Raw genomic sequence first — 17948 nt, forward strand, 5'->3', positions numbered from 1 at the left:
TCCTAGCTCCAATAATAACATCCAACGTCAACAATAAAAATACATGAGACCAGTGAGAAATTGAATGATTATTGACTATTTTTTATACCTGTCGTGGGGCATTATCATTGCTTGTAGAACTTGCCAAACATCCATTATGTCCAGTTAGGATTGAATGTTAGGTGTGGCCGGCCCACGGACCAGTTCAAGGCACCCAATGGGTGGGTCTGAATCAAATCATATCTGTCATATGAAATAAGGTTTTCAAAATCGGGTTGGACCGAAAAAATCAGGACTGGTCACTTGATTGGTTCCGTTTTACCCTAAAATTATCTTTTGGCAAAAAAATATTGATTTGGTCAATAAACTGCTGATCCAAGTGGTCAAATTGTTCGAACCATTCAATGGCTTTTGGCTGTTATTTATTTATTTTTTTAATTTATTGTCAAAACAAATCATCCGTTTGATCTAGAAACCAGACCCTTAAATGGTTTATTGTCCCATTCAATTTTAAAAACCTTGACATGAAAAGAATATCTACACTTCAATAACTCAACATCCAGCCATATATAAGGAATATCTATCCATGAATTTAGTGCACAAGTACATAAAAACCGAACCACCAAAAAGTAAAAACATAATATTCAAACTAAGTTTAGACGGAAATTTAATTGGATTATATGGGATTGGACAGGGCTAGATCCGTATTCAATCCAATTATAAACGGATCGAGTTTGGATCGCCAGGGTCAAATTCGAATTCGAATAAAATGATACCATTTTATCGTGCCACGTGTTGTATGGCCCAAACCACGACATGATATTCACGACTAGAATGGTAGAATACTTTAGAGCTTAGAACTTCACAGCACAGCGAAGTGGAGAGGAGAGAAGGCACACGGGACAGAGGTCGGACGCGTAGGAAAGCCGACGAGGTTGCTCGGAAGTTGGAAGCTTGTTCGTTCGTTCGGGAGGGGAATGAAGAAAGGGAAAGGAGTAGCAATAATATCGAATCCTCCTGCAAGTGGAGAAGACGCAGATGAGAAGGGCGAATTCTCTCTGCCCCCCGGCAGATTTTCTTCCCGAAATGCTTCTTCCAAATACGATTTTGTTAAGGTTATTTATTTATTTATTGCCCAGTCTCTCGAGAATTTCTTGTTTCCAGTTTTAATTTCTGGTTTTTCAATGACATCTTATTCTTAGATGCTTTGTTTTAATCTTGTTTTTTAATATTCTGTAAGAACAACAGTACTACCATTTTTTATTGAAATTATTTATTTGATGCGTATTGAATTGGTGATCAGGTAAAGGTATGGCTTGGCGATAATGCGGATCACTACTACGTTCTCTCTAGATTTCTCCTTAGTAGAATGTTGACTGTCACTAAGGTAATTGCACCCTATAATTTTGTTCATTTCTTGTTTTTATTGTTTATCTTTCTGTTGCCTCTTTTTAGTCATTAGTAATTGGAAGTTTTGACTTCTAAGCAATACTTTGAACTTGTTAAGTTGTTTTATGCTTATCGTGTTCTTGATGGGCTTATGATTTTTCCATCAAATTTGCAATCACTGGTAGTTGGGACTTGGGATTTTGGACCGTAAATTTGATTTTTCTTGTCAATATTAGACGCAATCAGTTGCATAGAGAAGGATGAAAAAATAAGAAGTAAAAAAGTAGAAAAAGAAAGAAATTGCAAACAAGTGGATAAAATAATTAGCAGTAACATTTTGAGAGAATTAGTTACAACCTCCTTAATAACTTGCACACACTAAAAGACAAAGCAATAAGCCATTCACTCCAGCCATTTCAGTTTTTATCTATGGCCCTTAATCTTTGACCACTTTGCGTTTTGCATCGTGCATGAATAAAGACACTATTGGAAAGAATCAGGAGAAGAACCTTTAAGTGCTTCATTTTTTTTTTTTATATTTTGTAATATGTCAGTGATGTATTGGGGAGATTGTTTTTCCAAGTAGGTGATTTTTTCTTATTTGTCTATTTAGTGTAATTTTTTACTTTTCTAATTGGATGGTAATGTATGACCTTTTGTAGATTATTCTAATATAGTTAAAGGGTGGATTGTTGATTTCAGATCCCTAATCATGTTGCTATTAAAATTGCTCTCGAACTGAAAAAACTGCTTATAGACAACAGCCTTCTAGATGTGTATGACTCTCTCTCTCTCTCTCTCTCTCTCTCTCCCCCCCCCATTCGCACAGAATATGATTATTATTTAACCACTGCTTGTATTGTTCATATGCAGATCCCAATCTGATTTGGAGGCTAATCTCTTTAAGGTACTTGCTAATTATGCAGTTTCACCTCTCAATGCTAAGTCTTAGTGAGTTTCCACATCATGTTCTATTTTTTTTTCATGGTTTTCTTGATCAGTAATGTGTACAAGATTTTGCTGATGATAGAAGGAATATACGATATTCATGTATATCACATCATATTTTCATTTCTATATATTTACAACAAAGACTTTTTGGATCTAGCCCCATTCTGCTTCTTACTATTCAGATGATTTTTAATGGATGTTGGAAAGATCCTGAACTGGTGAAAAGATCAAATGCCATACCTGATGCATGTACTGTCTAAAACTTATATATACTCAATGATTAAGATGGAATAATCTTACCAGTGAAGAAACTTTACGAAAAAATAAATTTGGACATAATCTAGTGAATTTCCCTGAAAACTTTTGCTACTTGAAGATTCTACAAAAAAAATTTAAGATATCTTACTTATGGGTCTCTATTTGCAGCTTATGGAGCGACGGGGATATGGGGAAGAATACATAAATCGTTATAAAATGATGACCAGGTAAGCAAGCTTCTGTGTAAATTACTTTTTTCTTTTTTTCCAGATTGTGGTTTGTCTCCATGAATTGAATCAATTCTTCCTACAAATCTTCTCTGTGTGCTTTCCCTAGACAAATAGTTATTGTATTCCTTGCCACTGTTTATCTTGTTATGGTTTGGTATCCAATTGACAAGAAATTTTAATGTCTTGGTAGCTTATTCTTTGATTGGTTTGTTAAATTTAGTTTTTGATAAATGTAATGGTGCAAGTTGGGTACCTGTTTGAACAATTTAAACTGCATTAGGCCCATTCAAATTTTAACAAATGCTCAACCTGAGCCTGACCATTGCTCTCATAGATAAATGGTGTAATTTGTATTTCTATATGTAAAAAGTGGCAATTTCCATATATAAACAATACGCGGTTAGTGAGTTTGAACCATACATATTCTTTCTATACATAAAAAGGTCATTACCTAATGTTAGTTCCCGTTCTCTAGGGTCTTGGGTGGTGCGGAGTGATAGAGATTATAGTTGCCAAGGCATTTAGGTGACTTTAGGAGACAATGGAGTGCCTAGTTTCCTGAGCAAAATTTTGTATTGGTTCCCTAGTTTTTATATACCAATTGACATGCATATTAATTGAAAAAATAGCAATTCTCTTTATCACGAACATTAAATTTCCTCTCAAAACATGGTAAATCATCACATCTAAACATTTATTTTAATATATTAATTTCAATGTTTACAAAAATAAAATTGATATAATATCTATTTAATAGAGAAATTTCATATCAAATTAGCAACTAAGGAAGGCTATAATTTAATATAATAAAATTAAGATAGCTAGAAAAAGAGAAAAAAAGAACAATTGATTGAATACAAGTTATTTAATACAATGCCTATTTAATTGCGGGGGCCCTATTTTTTATTCTCCAGGCCCTCTTGTACATCCTTCCCTTTTTCTGAATACAAGTTATCTTTTCTCAAAAAAAAAAAAAAGATTGAATATAAGTTATTTAATACAGTGCCTATGGGGCCCTATTTTTTGTTCTCTAGGCCCTCTTGTACATCCTTCCCTTTTTTGAATACAAGTTATCTTTTCTCAAAAAAATAAAAAGATTGAACCACTGATTTATTAAATGTAAAAGAAAGAGTGTAGAAAAAAAGTAATCTCTCTATTCATATAAGGTGGGAAACTTATCACCTAGGGAGGTGCCTAGTTGCTTTAAGTCAAGGCATGCAGGCAAGGTGCCACAATGCCTAGGTGATGCTTTGACAAATATAATCTGGACCTAACCTTTTCATTTTGTTCACAAAGTAGCCACTCTCAGACTTGAACTTGTGTTCTCATGCTTGTCAGCCCAAGATTTTACCACTACATTGAACAAATGGCCCCTATATATCAAAAGAAGAATAATAAAGAGCAGCCTCCCATTAGTTTTCAGAATTTGCATAAGCGAGACCTACAAAATCTTATGTGGGCCAATTTTGCCACATTCTTTCTATCCTCCCATATATGAGTTTCTCCCCTTCCACACTTATAAACAAACTGCAGAAGGGAGCCAATTCTAAAAAACCTTTCTTCTATTTGTTAAATCAATATTTAGTTTCTTATTTGATTTTCTCATGGATATTTATTTTTACACGTTTACTAATTTATTGAAAACCCTCTTCCTGTTCACTGCAAATTAAATTTATTTCCTCGGAATGTTTATTTATGGCTAATTTAACTATTCTTTCCTGTCAATTACTTCTGTTTTTACCCTTGACTCAGCAAAGAGACTACTCTGTATTCTGGTACTGATTTCCATATATTCTTCTTTTAGATTTCACCATCAAAGAGTACCATTGGTGATTCTTGTCTGCGGAACTGCTTGTGTTGGGAAATCAACCATTGCTACCCAGCTTGCACAAAGGCTAAACTTGCCAAATGTTTTACAGGTACACATGTTTGCACATTTGTCATTATACCTACTTATCCATCCGCCCACATATCCATTTTCTTATGCACACATTCAACAGGTATCCTAGGCTTCTTTTCTGGATGTTCACCCACATGGAGAGATAGTGTCACTGATTCAGGATCATCAATGCCTTCTGGCTATTCCATTGTAGCTTAAAATTTGCCTAGAACTAGATACTACTTTAGCCATGTGGAAGGGGCTGTTGGGCTGAAACTCTGAAACTTGCCCAATGAATAGATGATGGACATGGGAACAAATGGGGCCTTTTCGGGCACCAACTGTGCTCCCCATGTGTAAGATACTTGGCCTTTTATCGAGCCAACCCTTGTTCAGTGCCTGGCAGTGCCCCTCCCATGATTTTAGCACTGAAAACTATGATTATTTGAAATCCCAAGTATGCAAAAGTGCTTTGTGGTAATCTCTTTCACATGAGCACACATATAGATGGTACATATTATGTTCATATTGAAAGGTTTCCCAGTCAAGTCAACTAGAATATTTCTTAGCTGATCCACCCTGTTTCAGACATGTGGAGGGATGATGTGGCCAATCCATACTGTTCATAAGGGCATCCGAATTATGGCCAATTTAGAGGATTGCTTACATGTTTGACTCTCTGGATTGGGCACTTCACCTGAGTGGCTGAAAAGAGGATTATGGAGCAAAGGGCTCTCTCTCTCTCTCTCTCCCTCTCTCTCTCTCTCTCTCTCTCTCCCTCTCTCTCTCTCTCTCTGCTAGAGCTATTTCTAATGCCTTCTGTATTTATATATTTTTTTATTGTGACAGACCGACATGGTATATGAATTGCTACGGACATCAACAGAGTATGTGAGGCGAATTCATTGTTTTTCCCTTTCATGTTCATTTTTATTTTATTATTAAATGAAACAAATAACCCATCTATGACTGACATGTCTAGACGTGGATGCAACATGAATTTTGAATGAGTATTCTTCATTGATTTCTATAGGAAATTGGGTATGAAAAAAAATTCAAATTGGTATGCTTTTTATCAAAGAACCAAGTCTAAGGGTGTCACTAGCTCTACCAATATAATAAGTAAATACTACTTTATGATGTCACTTTCTGTATCCAAATCTCTATTGTGTTGTTCTGCTTATTCATTGACATATAGCTTTTTTTTTTTTTTTTTTTTCTAAAAGAAAGTATTGTTATTAAGAGAGTATATGCTGGGTACAGGATGTAGATTGTCAAGCATATGCTTGTGATAGTGCCTTTGACTGTGTAAGCTAAATATCCTCACAAAGAAAAGAAAATGGGTAAAATCAACCCAAGATGTTTGTCTAGCAAATAGCTTGAGATAAAGGACTTCCTTTCTTTCTTTCTTTTTTTCTTTTTTTTTTTTTTGGTGTGTGTGTATGGGCATGGGTGGGGGGACCAGGGGAGGTAGCGTTACTGTCAAATGAGGAGACATGGGGGGAGGAAGACTAGAAGCTATAGGGGGGTTTCCTATGAAGGGGCTAGAAAGAAGACTTAAATTCTATTTACTAGAACGAAATAATGTGTGCAGCCAAAAGGCAGTTGGAGGGTTAGGTCTGCATATGGTTCTGGTGGTGTAATTGTCATCGAAGTAGCCTTTGGTGATGAACAATGTGAGTGAAGTTTGGTTGGGGAACTTCAACTGGGATCTAGGTATAGCTACAATTTCTTATAGCTGTGTGGTTTGGAAAGGTATTGAGAAGTGTTAGTGTCGAGTATGTAGGGGTATTTCTGTCTTTATACTTATGTTGAGGTTGCTGATGTGTAATATTATGTTAGAACTAGTGACCCTCACTTAAGTAGGGGCACATGTGTCTTTTCCATTATGTTAGTAATATAAAACATATTTGGTCGAATGGGAGAGGTAATTTTTTCTCTCATTTGAACCAGACTTTTCTTCTCCTTTCTCTCTCTCTTTCTTTCTTCTTTCTTCTCCTCTCTTCTTGGCTGTTATCAGACTAACAGAACTCAAGGGCAGGCCGAATTATAGTATGGTATCAAAGCTCAACTAAGCAACTTGGATCTGCCCAGATTTCTGTTTTCTGCGCACCTAGTATAGGGTTTTCTCATGGTTTCTTTGTCATCGGTTGGAGATAAGGGAAAGGGCTGAAAAGGAGTGGTCGCCCTCTTCCCTTGGAGGTTTCTATGCCTCCAGTTGTGGTGTTCGTGGTCGGTTGTTGTGGTTTCTAAGAAGCCCTCCCCTAATCGATGAAGAGAAGAGGGCTGATTCGTGTGGTGCAATGGGTGTCTTGTGTGGTTTGATTTTTGTGTAATCTGATTTTTGGGTGATGAGGTAAGGGATTTCTATGCATTTTTTTTTTGTAAATCAAATAATACGTATGTTTCAGATCGTATGGTGGGATTTCAGATTGTAGTGTGCTAGGATTTATGCTATTTTCAGTGTGATTCGAAGGGGGAGTGGTCCGCATATAGTGTGGTGAGATTTCAGGTAGTTGTGGAGTAGGGTTTGTGGTGTAAAGAGTGTAATATTCAGCAATACAAGTGCTGAAATTAGTGTGATTAGTGTGTGGTGTGGTCTAGTGAGCAGTGTGCTGAATTCAGCAATGGGAGACAATAGTAATAGCAAGTCTAATGTGATGGTCCCTACCGACTACCCGAATGTTCAAATGACCTTTATTAAACTGAATGGAGAGAACTATGTACCTTGGGCTAAATCTGTAGAAGTTTTCCTTAAGGCAAAGAAGAAGGTGAAACACATAAGGGAAGAAAAGCCCTCCACTATTTCTCATGAATATGATGACTGGGAATAAGATGATGCACATATTATCACATGGTTATGAAACAATATGGAACCCAACTTTCTGTTTTAGATTGTGAGTCGTGTTAGTTGGGGAAACATCATTGTGTTTCCTTTAGTCCTAGGGTTGATAACCGTGTGTCGAGTTCTTTTTCTTTGGTTCATTCAAATGTTTGGAGTCCTTATAAAGTGATGTCATACAATGGATATAGATATTTTGTCATTTTTTTTTATGATTATTCAAGGATGACGTGGCTCTATTTAATGAAAGAAATGAGTGAATTGTTTACCATTTTCCAAAAATTTTATGCTGAGATTCGCAACAAATTTGTTGTTCACATTAAAATTTTTTGTTCCGATAATGACCGTGAATATTTCTCTTCATCATTTCAAAAATACTTGGACCAACATGGCATTATACATCAGATCTCATGTACCTACACCCCACAACAAAATGGGGTGGCTGAGAGAAATAATCGTCATCTTTTGGAAACAGCTCGATCTCTCATGCATCACATGAATGTTCCCAAACCCTTTTGGAGTGATGCAGTGCTTGCTTCTTGCTTCTTGATTAATCGGATGCCCACGTCTATCCTTAATGGTTATTCTCCATTCACTACATTGTTTCCCACCTTGTCTTCGTTTCCTCTTTCTCCTTGGGTTTTTGGGTGTGTCTATTCGTCCATAATCTGGGCCCTGGGAAGGACAAGTTAGATGCACGATCCATCAAATTCATCTTCCTTGGCTATTCCTGGACCCAGAAAGCGTATAAGTGTTATCATCCTAGTTCTCGACGTTCCTTTGTGTGTGCTGATGTTGCCTTCTTTGAGTCTACTCCATTTTACTTGGGGTCCGTTGATGTTTCTTCCTCATCCTCTTCCAGTTGCGGATTTTGTTCCTCTTGTTCCAGCTGTGACCAAATCCTTGCCTCCAGTGCCACCACCTATTGAATGACCACCTATCCGTCAAGTGTATACACATCGCCCACATGTACCGGCTGCTCCTCCAGCTCCATCAACGTCGACAGATTCGACAGTTGTCCCCACACCAGCCCCAACCCCAGTATTTGATCTTGATCTTCCCATTGTCTTTTGGAAAGGTAAACGCACTTGTACCCTACATCCTATTTCTAATTATGTTTCACTCACTCATCTTTTCGCTTCCCATCGCCAGTTTATCTCTTTGTTATCCTCTGTTGTTGTCCCTAAGGATGTCCAGGAACCCCTTGCCTCTCCAGGATGGCGCCGTGCAATGGAAGAACTCTCAGCTTTAACTCATAATCGTACTTGGGACCTCACTACTCTTCCTCCTAGGAAGCGGACTGTCGGTTGTAAGTGGGTTTATACTGTTAAGTACTTACCTGATGTTAGTGTAGAGCGACTGAAAGCTAGATTGGTTGCAAAAGGGTACTCCTAAACCTATGGTATTGACTACACAGAGACCTCCTCGGTTGCTAAGATAGGTTCGGTTCGTGTTGTGATCTCTCTTGCTGCTATGTATGATTGGCTCCTCTCTTAGCTTGATATCAAGAATGCTTTCTTGCAAGGTGATTTGCTCGAGGATGTCTATATGGAGCAAACATTGGGGTTTGTTGCTCAGGGGGAGGATGGTAAGGTATGCAAACTAAAGAAGGCTATTTATGGGCTTAAACAGTCTCCTCGAGCATGGTTTGGTAGGTTCAGTGAGGTGGTAAAGAAGTTTGGTATGAAACAGTGCCAAGTTGATCATTCAGTCTTCAGTCATGACTCCCAACTAGAAAAAATCCTATTGGTGGTGTATGTAGATGATATTGTTATTATCGGGGATGATAAAATGGGCATTGACAGGTTGAAGACCTTTCTGTAGGAACATTTTCAGACAAATGACCTTGGTAAATTGAAATATTTCTTGGGGATAGAAGTAGCAAGGTCTAAGCATGTACTAATTTGTGTCAGAATAAATATGTGCTTGATTTGCTAGAAGAAATAGGTTTGTTAGGTGCTAAACTAGATGAAACACCTATGGAAACAAACACTAATCTGAGCAGTGATATGGGTAAAGTGTTTGAAGACCCTAACAGATTCTGAAGACTTGTAGGTAAACTGAACTACCTAACCATTACTGGGCCAGATATTTCATTTGCGGTTAGTGTGGTAAGTCAGTTCATGTAGAAACCTCTGGTTCCTCATTGGGATGCGGTTCTAAGAATTGTGAGGTATTTAAAGGGGGCTCCTGGTCGTGGTTTGATATACAAAAGTGGTGGAAAACTTGAAATAGAAGGATATACTGATGCAGATTGGGCTGGTTCTATGTCTGATAGGGGATCTACCACAAACTATTGCACTTTTCTTGGGGGTAATCTGGTGACATGGAAAAGTAAGAAGCAGACAGTCGTGGCAAGAAGCAATGGGGAGGGAGAATATAGAGCTATGACACATACTACTTGTGAATTAGTGTGGCTAAGGAACTTTCTACAGGAGATGGGATACAATGTTAACACTCCAATGAAGCTCTACTATGACAATTAGGCTGCAGTTCATATTTCTTCTAATCCAGTGTTTTATGAAAGAACCAAGCACATAGAGGTTGACTGTCACTTTGTGAGAGAGAAGGTGCTGAGTGGAGTGATAGACACTACATATGTTAACACAGGGAACCAGTGGGCTGACTTATTTACTAAAGGGTTGAGTCAGGGAAGAGTGGACTACATATGTGGCAAGTTGGGATTACATGATATATACTCACCAGCTTGAGGGGGAGTGTTAGTGTCGAGTATGTAGGGGTATTTCTGTCTTTATACTTATGTTGAGGTTGCTGATGTGTAATATTATGTTAGAACTAGTGTCCCTCACTTAAGTAGGGGCACATGTGTCTTTTCCATTATGTTAGTAATAGAAGAAAAACAACATTTTGAGAAGAAAGGACCGTTTAGAAAGTTACAAAAAATCAAAAGAAACTATCAGAAATCAGAGTTCAAGAGGAGAGAAGAAGAAGAAGAAGGTGGCGACAACTTGGGTTCAGAGAGAGAGATTTTCGAACATAATCTCTTCTCTTACTCCCTTAATTCTATTTCATTAAGTTAAACTTTAGTAATTTACAGAGAAGTCCCTAGTTGGGCAGAAAATTAAAATGACATAATATAAGAAAGAATAAAGCCCAGATTAAGGCCCATTACAGCAAAATGACATAAAAGATAAAAAATGATAAACAGCCTATGGGCCATTCGGCCCATCTTCTCTATACTCCCCCTCAAGCTGAGCATAGATGTCAATCATGCCAAGCTTGTCAGTATCCTGTTGAAGTTTAGCCTTGGGAATGCCCTTGGTGAGGAAATCAGCTAACTGTCCTTCAGAGGTGATGAAAGGTAGACACACTTCTCCAGAAGCCACTCTTTCTTGAATGAAGTGTCTGTCAACTTCAATGTGCTTAGTTCTGTCATGTTGCACTGGGTTGTGAGCAATGTTGGTGGCGATTTGATTATCACAGTATAACATCATTGGTTTATCATGCTCAATACCCAGTTCCTCCATCAAAGATCTAAGCCCCAATAGTTCAGAAACTCCATGAGCCATGGCTCTGTATTATGCTTTGGCTGAAGATCGAGCAACAACTGATTGTTTCTTGCTTCTCCAAGAGACAATATTACCTGCCACCAAGCTACAGTATCCAGAGGTAGATCTTCTGTCATCAATGTTTCCGACCCACTCAACATCTGTGTAGGCTTCAAGTTCCATATGGCCATGCTTAGCAAATAGAATTCTCTTTCCAGGGGAGCCCTTCAAATAACACAGAATCCACTCTGTTGCTGCCATGTGAGTATCCCTGGGAGCTTGCATGAACTGATTGATGCAACTGACATCAACATGCTTGTTTTCAAAGTCTGAGGAGTTCATCTTCTTAAATACTTCAAAACTGACTTCAAACAACTTTGAATAACAACAAATGAAGACATAACAAAAACTGTGTTGTGAGCCAACCTCTATGCAGCCGTACCAATAACCTGCGTCACACCCGGAAGCTGGGAGAAACAGAGAAAACTCAGCCACTCCTTGTAGACTTCACAGAACACCAATCCACTCCTTGTAGACTTCTCACACCCGGAATGAGAAGGCCTTCAGTCACTGAGAGCCCAGGTCAAACTCCTTGTGGGGCTCACAATCAGATTTCTCCAGAAAATTAGGGTTTTGGGCAACACACTTGAATCTGTCAAGAGGATGACAAAACCAATCCCCTTCTCTCCAGAAACCACTAACAACTAGGCTGAAATAGGTTTCTTTAACTATTCATTCGATTCAGTTCTCCATACACACTGTGTGTATGGGAAAAAAAGGTGAAAAAAAGGGAAAAACGAGCCTACTCTGACACCAAGAAGAAAAACAGCCTTTTGAGAAGAAATGATTGTTTAGAAAGTTGCAAAAATTCGAAAGAAAGTAGTAGAAATCAGAGTTCAAGAGGAGAGAAGAAGAAGAAGGTGGCGGCAACTTGGGTTCAAAGAGAGATTTTCGAACATAATCTCTTCTCTTACTCCCTTAATTCTATTTCATTAAGTTAAACTTTAGTAATTTACAGAGAAGTCCCTAGTTTATTAATTGAGATGTATTACACTTATTTATGAGACTAGATAACACTATAGATGTAAATCTAGAAGTATGAATGAGAATGCTTTCCAAACCAACAAAGCTGTATTCTTTTGAATTATATTCCCTAAGCCCAAGTCCCCTTCCTCTTTACTCCGGCATACCGCCTCCCACTTAATTAAGTGGTCCTTTCTACTTTCCCATGGTTTCCAAAGAAAGTTTCTCATTAACTTATCCAGCTTATTGGCTTCCCTAGTTGGGATCCTAAAGACAAACAGGAAGTAGGTTGGTAGATTAGCTGATGTTGCTCTTATCAAAGTGATTCTACCCCCCAACGAAATATGATTCTTTTTCCACGAGGCCAATCTCTTCTCAATTTTTTCTACAACTGGGCATCAAAAGCAATATATGCATTAATGTACTTATAAATGAACATAATTAATGAAGTGGATTAATGGTTATGTTCCAATCAACAGAGCAGTGGGCGAAGAGGAGAGGAGGAGAAGAGAAGGGTAGAAGAGAGAAAACTCAAAACTCATGCTGGCAGCGCCAGTATTTTTATTATATATAGTAGGGCGACTGTACAGCTTAAGGGGTGCAAACTTCTCCTTGCTCAAGCTTCTTTCTGGTAAAATGCTTATCAACTTCAATATGCTTGGTTCTATCATGGAGAACTGGATTTGCAGCAATGTTGGAGCCAAGTGAAGGCAGCAGACGCTAACTGATTACAGTCCTTACCCAACTAGGTAAATACAAAAAACTGCTAAAAACAGAGCACAGTTCTTGCTGTCTCAGAATTTCACAGACCTGAGAGGTGTCTTCTTAAGGCAATACGAACTACAGAAAACATTTAAAGAGGCTGCTGCCTTCTGTCAGTTGAACCAGGTCACTTATGACCTACTAAGATTCTTCAAACATGAAGATTATTGGGTCTTCACACCCACGAAGAGGGATAAACTCACTTTATATCATTCAGTCAAGCAGAATAACTTAATCAGTTCTTGGTTTTAACACCAAGAACTAAAAAAGGGTGGTTTAAGCTTCTGTTCGTATTCAGTCCAGGGTCTCTGTAGTTTCCAACCCAGGAATAACAAAAAAACACAGGAAGAAAAAACACCAATCTCTTAGGGAGATTCAGCCAGTCATCCACTGGTCTGGGTGTTGTATGAATCAGTTTCAGTCCAAGAAACAGGGGCAGGACAAGAACAAACAGTCTTCAAATGGAGTTCATGTGTGTCTCTTCCACTTCTCAGTCCCGAGGAGCAAGAAAGAGTTTCGACTTGCAGGAGATGATTGACAGAGCACTGTCCTGCTCTGATACCATGTTCCAACCAACAGAGCAGTGGGCGAAGAGGAGAGGAGGAGAAGAGAAGGGGAGAAGAGAGAAAACTCAAACTCATGCTGGCGGCGCCAGTATTTTTATTATATATACTAGGGCGACCGTACAACTTAAAAGAGGAAGAAAAAGACCAAAATTCCCCTTGCAGCATACACCAAATATTACATCAGGTTACAAGTCAATGTGCATGAAATAAAGGCCATGGGTTCAAATCTTCTTATTAGCATTTTGAAAATTCTTTATGTTTGAGACCCGGGCAGTGCTAGGAAACTGGGGCTGGTTCACCGGTGGGTCAGCCAGTTTTAAATGGTTTTCTAGCTATTCCGGTTTCTAGGGTCTGGATATAGGTCCGGTCACGGTCCAACCAGCCAGTCTGGTCCGATTTCCTAAACACTGGTTTCTTCTACTGTTTCCTTATTCTGTTCTCTGTAAGGGCTGCTGTTTGTGATCATTTGTTTTAGTTTGTTCCTTGGTCGGGGTTCCTGTAGGTTGTGAGTGAGGTGTTTATGTTGTTGGGGGTTCTATTTTCTTGGGTGATTTCTTATCACCTTCCTCTTATATTTTCTTTTTCCTTGTAATGAATTTTTTTACTTTATTATCAAAAATAATCATTAAGCTTCTTTTTTATTAGGTGGTTGTTTGGATTTATCTCTTATTGCTGAGCTATTGGGCTGTAGTCTTTTTTTTATTTTATTTTATTTTTTTATATCTATGGGCCTAAGTTTATTAGTTCTCTAAAAGTGTTTATTAGTGCAGCACCCTATTAAGGGAAATCTTATAATATGCTGCGAATTATGATTAGAGTTAATAAAACATGATGAAGGGGGCTGGGAGACGTTTTGATTCTTTTCTCCCAAAACCCTATTATCTTCCTTTCGTTCTTCTCTATTCATCTGAACACTTTTCTCTATTTCTGCTTGTTTTCTTGATTAAACTCTAGATTTGTTGCTGCTCTGATTTACATCTCTTATATTGTTGGTCATATGTATGTATTCCGAGTTCTTTTTGTTTTTTTAATTACTTCCTTTTTTTGCTTTTCATTTTGGGATCATAATATGGTAATTTCTTCCTAAGTAGAAAAAGGATATCTCAAAGAAGACATGGCACCAGAAAAAGCAAGAACTTTTTGCGTCTTTTGCTTACCTTTCTTTTCTCCCCTTTCTCTCACTACTTCAACTGTTATGTTTTTTTTTTTTGGTTTTCTTGATAGAAATGCTATCACTTGGTTCACAGCAGGCCGAAACTTTTTCCTCCCATGGCTTACCATACTATTCTGTTGGTCTCTGTATTAGTATGACTGCTGTGTAGAGACCAGTGAAGCGTTTCATATTTTGTTGTCCAGTTTTTACATTTAAATTAACATCTTAACAAGGAAATAATTCCACATATTAGATATAAGGACCATTTGAAACCTATTGCTATTTTCCCTTTGCCAATCCATTAAATCACTTATTTTCCTAATATCATTTACAGTGCTCCATTGGCATCTACCCCTGTATGGGCACGAGATTTTGGTTCTTCTGAGGAATTCATCACCGAGTTTTGTAGAGAATGTAGAATTGTTCGTAAAGGTAGTCTGTCAGTTCTTTATAGTTCAATTTTCTAGTTGTGGTATCTGTTATGTTGCTCAATGATTTTGTAATTCTCCCAGGTATTTTTTTCCTCTAATCATTCCAGAGTTTTTCCATTTATTGGTGCCTTTCTATTGTTTGTCAGAACTTTACTATGACATGGTTGTGTACTTGTATTCTTGCTAGGTTTGGCTGGTGATTTAAAGAAGGCAATGAAAGATGGAAAACCCATTATAATTGAGGTCAGATCTGTCAACTTATAAATTGTATATTGTAGTGATGTTTTTATACTAATCTAATGATCTACATATTTAGCCAACACCTGTATATGGATACAGACATGGACAACAATATGGGAGATCGGATACAGCTATCTGTTTCCTAAAATTCAGGATACAGATAGGAAAAGTGATATCCCATCCCATGTAATATGCTTATATAAGTGAAATGTCATTTTCAATTCTTACACTTTGCCAAACTTAACTAAATTCGAAGTGTACACAGATTCATATATCAGTAGGCTAGCCGTTCACAGCAGTGCTTGGCACATTGCTGTTTGTATATATACCATTCTTTTATATAATTCGATAAGTTTTTGATTGTTACTTTCCTACTGATAGCAAAAGGCAAGAAATATCTAAGTGTTTTTTTTTTTTTTTGAAAAGAAAAAGTTTACCATTTTATGTTATGCCTGGAAGGATTGGAAGAATGGTAGTTATTGGCTTGTGGTTCTCAGGGATTTTACTGTATATGACATAGCGATATTGTAAAGAGAATGTGCATCCATAGTGGAGGGTGCCTTGCCCACTCTTTTCAGTTACATACTTAATACAAATGCATTTTTCCCCTCATAAAAAGACAGGAAGAAAATATCTTTAACTGTTCTTTTGATGTATTGGTGGGGTACGCGTATATGGGTGTTCATGGTGGTAACTCGTTAAAAAGGTCATTACCCAATTTCAGTCCCAGCTATCTGAAGTCTTGGGAGGGATGGGCTGGATACGGATCTAACCCTTGACATTTCTTTTACATGGTACTAACTCCTTAACCATGTAAATTTCTTGTTGGGATCTCCACCTTGTTCTGTGACATATTAAAATCCCATAATATTTATCAAAATTGAGTTTCTTTGAAATAACTTAGACACTTGAAGGAAGGATGATCACTTGTCACTGAAAGATAACCTTTCCTTAAAACACTTAAAAAATGAAGAGGTTGGCAGCTTTTCCTTAATGTTGTGTGTATATATATATATATTAAATCAATTGCTTTTTTTTTCCAAATTGAGTCCAATACATTTTGTTTTCTACTAATGGGGTTCCTTAGTTTGGTTACTTCTCATAATTAAAATGCATTCATGTAACTTGTGTTCTTATGTTTATAACAGGGAATCCATTTGGATCCAAGTATTTATTTAATGGATGATGAGAATAGAGAACCAACTAATTTACCTGCAAAAAAAGAAGAGCCAAAACCTCTCCCTGTTACCAATGTGGATGATGATGCAAAACAAAAGGAATGCGATACAACAAATAATACTTGTGGAGTCCCCAATGAGACTAGCAGCTGTAGTGCTGGAAATGTGAGGCCAAAAGTGGTAACATCTGCCAACCAGGTTGAAGAAGTTTTAGGTTGTTTGAAATCTCTTGATTTGTCAGGAAGCTCTTCTGAGAGGCAAGGTTATCATCTGATTAAGATATCATTTATGTTATTTGGTGTCCTCTTTATTGTTAGTTTAGTTTTTCTTTATTCTTATTGTTAATTCTTTCTCAGTTTTTGGGTGTAACAAATGAATGGTCTGCTATTGTAAATGGTGCTTCTTGCTTTAATGATGTGTTATCCTGTAGGTGAAGCTCTTAAAGGTCCAGGAGTAATTTCCAGTCACCCTGTGAAGAAAGAAAAAACAGCTCCTGAACCAGTAATTATACCCATAGTTCTGAAGATGGCTGAGTTTGATCACAAGGTTAATTAGCTTTACTTTCCTCATTTCTACTGATACTAGTTTTTTTTTCTTTTGTCATTCTGATACCTATAAATTTATCAGAAAACATCATTGAGGCGCATGTATCTTTGCTGGGAGATTCAATCTTCTGCATGTTCCTCCTGCTTTTGACAAGTGAAGATGAAACTTACTTTAAAAGGAGTAGTAAAAAGGAAATTTATACTGTAAAAATGTTGCTTATGGTACTTCCTTTATGCTGCCAGCCAGCATTTATTTTTTGGGTGCCAGGGGGGGGGAGGTGACATTAGAGGCCATGGAAGAGTTTTTCTGGTATCATCAAAGTAGAGCTTCCGTCACTTCTTCAGGGCCTGAGATTATTGCATTCCCATCAACTGTCTAGGGATGCTCGGGTGATAATAAGGTGGATGAGAAATGACAATGGTTGGCCAATGGTTGTTCTGACATCACGTTAGAGAGACTAGATATCTCACTGCTAGTGTGAACATTGAAATCTGCCATAGACGATGATCAGCTAATTCACTTGCAGACATGCTAGCTTGGGGGTGAAAGGGGATAGGATAGGTATCAGTTGTATTGGGGATCATCCCTCCTGGGTTAGATCTTTTTGGGGTCTCACTGTGTGTATGAGCTAGTAGGTATGTATATGTTGTATCTTGATGTGGGCTTTGCCTTTGTGGTCGATCTTTGGTCCTGTCCATACTTTTCTCTTTTTTCTTTTTTCTTTAATAATGTTCCTTCTCCCCTACGTGAGGACGCAGAGTGAAGATGATGGAGAACTTTGAACTGATGAGACAGTGGAGAAAGGAAGTGAGGATTGAAGCAAAAGAGTTTTTGTTCAAAGAGATGAAGGCAAGGAACCAAGTAAATCCAAAGGTGAGAGAAGAAAAGAAAGTGACAGTATACCTTTAACAAGAATCAACAGCTTGGTTGAAAGTCCTTTTGGATGTGACAATAGCTTCGAAGAAAACACAAAACTGTAGCAATGTCTTGAGGAGAAATGAAAAGATCTTCA

General features: G+C 37.7%; 1 protein-coding gene across 1 annotated transcript in view; it reads left to right on the forward strand.

The window, feature by feature from the left end:
- The first annotated feature begins 800 nt into the window (after positions 1-800).
- LOC148848237 (uncharacterized) overlaps positions 801-17948 on the forward strand; it is a 46813-nt gene continuing 29665 nt past the window's right edge. Inside the window, exons 1-11 of the mRNA XM_088950217.1 lie at positions 801-1094; positions 1283-1366; positions 2071-2144; positions 2242-2275; positions 2746-2804; positions 4612-4726; positions 5536-5573; positions 14876-14973; positions 15160-15215; positions 16361-16652; positions 16821-16936. Of these exons, the coding sequence (XP_088806343.1) occupies positions 957-1094; positions 1283-1366; positions 2071-2144; positions 2242-2275; positions 2746-2804; positions 4612-4726; positions 5536-5573; positions 14876-14973; positions 15160-15215; positions 16361-16652; positions 16821-16936 (1104 nt within the window). The 5' untranslated portion in view covers positions 801-956. The remainder of the gene's footprint in view (positions 1095-1282; positions 1367-2070; positions 2145-2241; positions 2276-2745; positions 2805-4611; positions 4727-5535; positions 5574-14875; positions 14974-15159; positions 15216-16360; positions 16653-16820; positions 16937-17948) is intronic.

Source organism: Nelumbo lutea, chromosome 6 (genome assembly GCF_056320005.1).
Source record: "Nelumbo lutea isolate HS-2025 chromosome 6, American lotus-T2T, whole genome shotgun sequence".
NCBI classification, from domain to species: Eukaryota; Viridiplantae; Streptophyta; class Magnoliopsida; order Proteales; family Nelumbonaceae; genus Nelumbo; species Nelumbo lutea.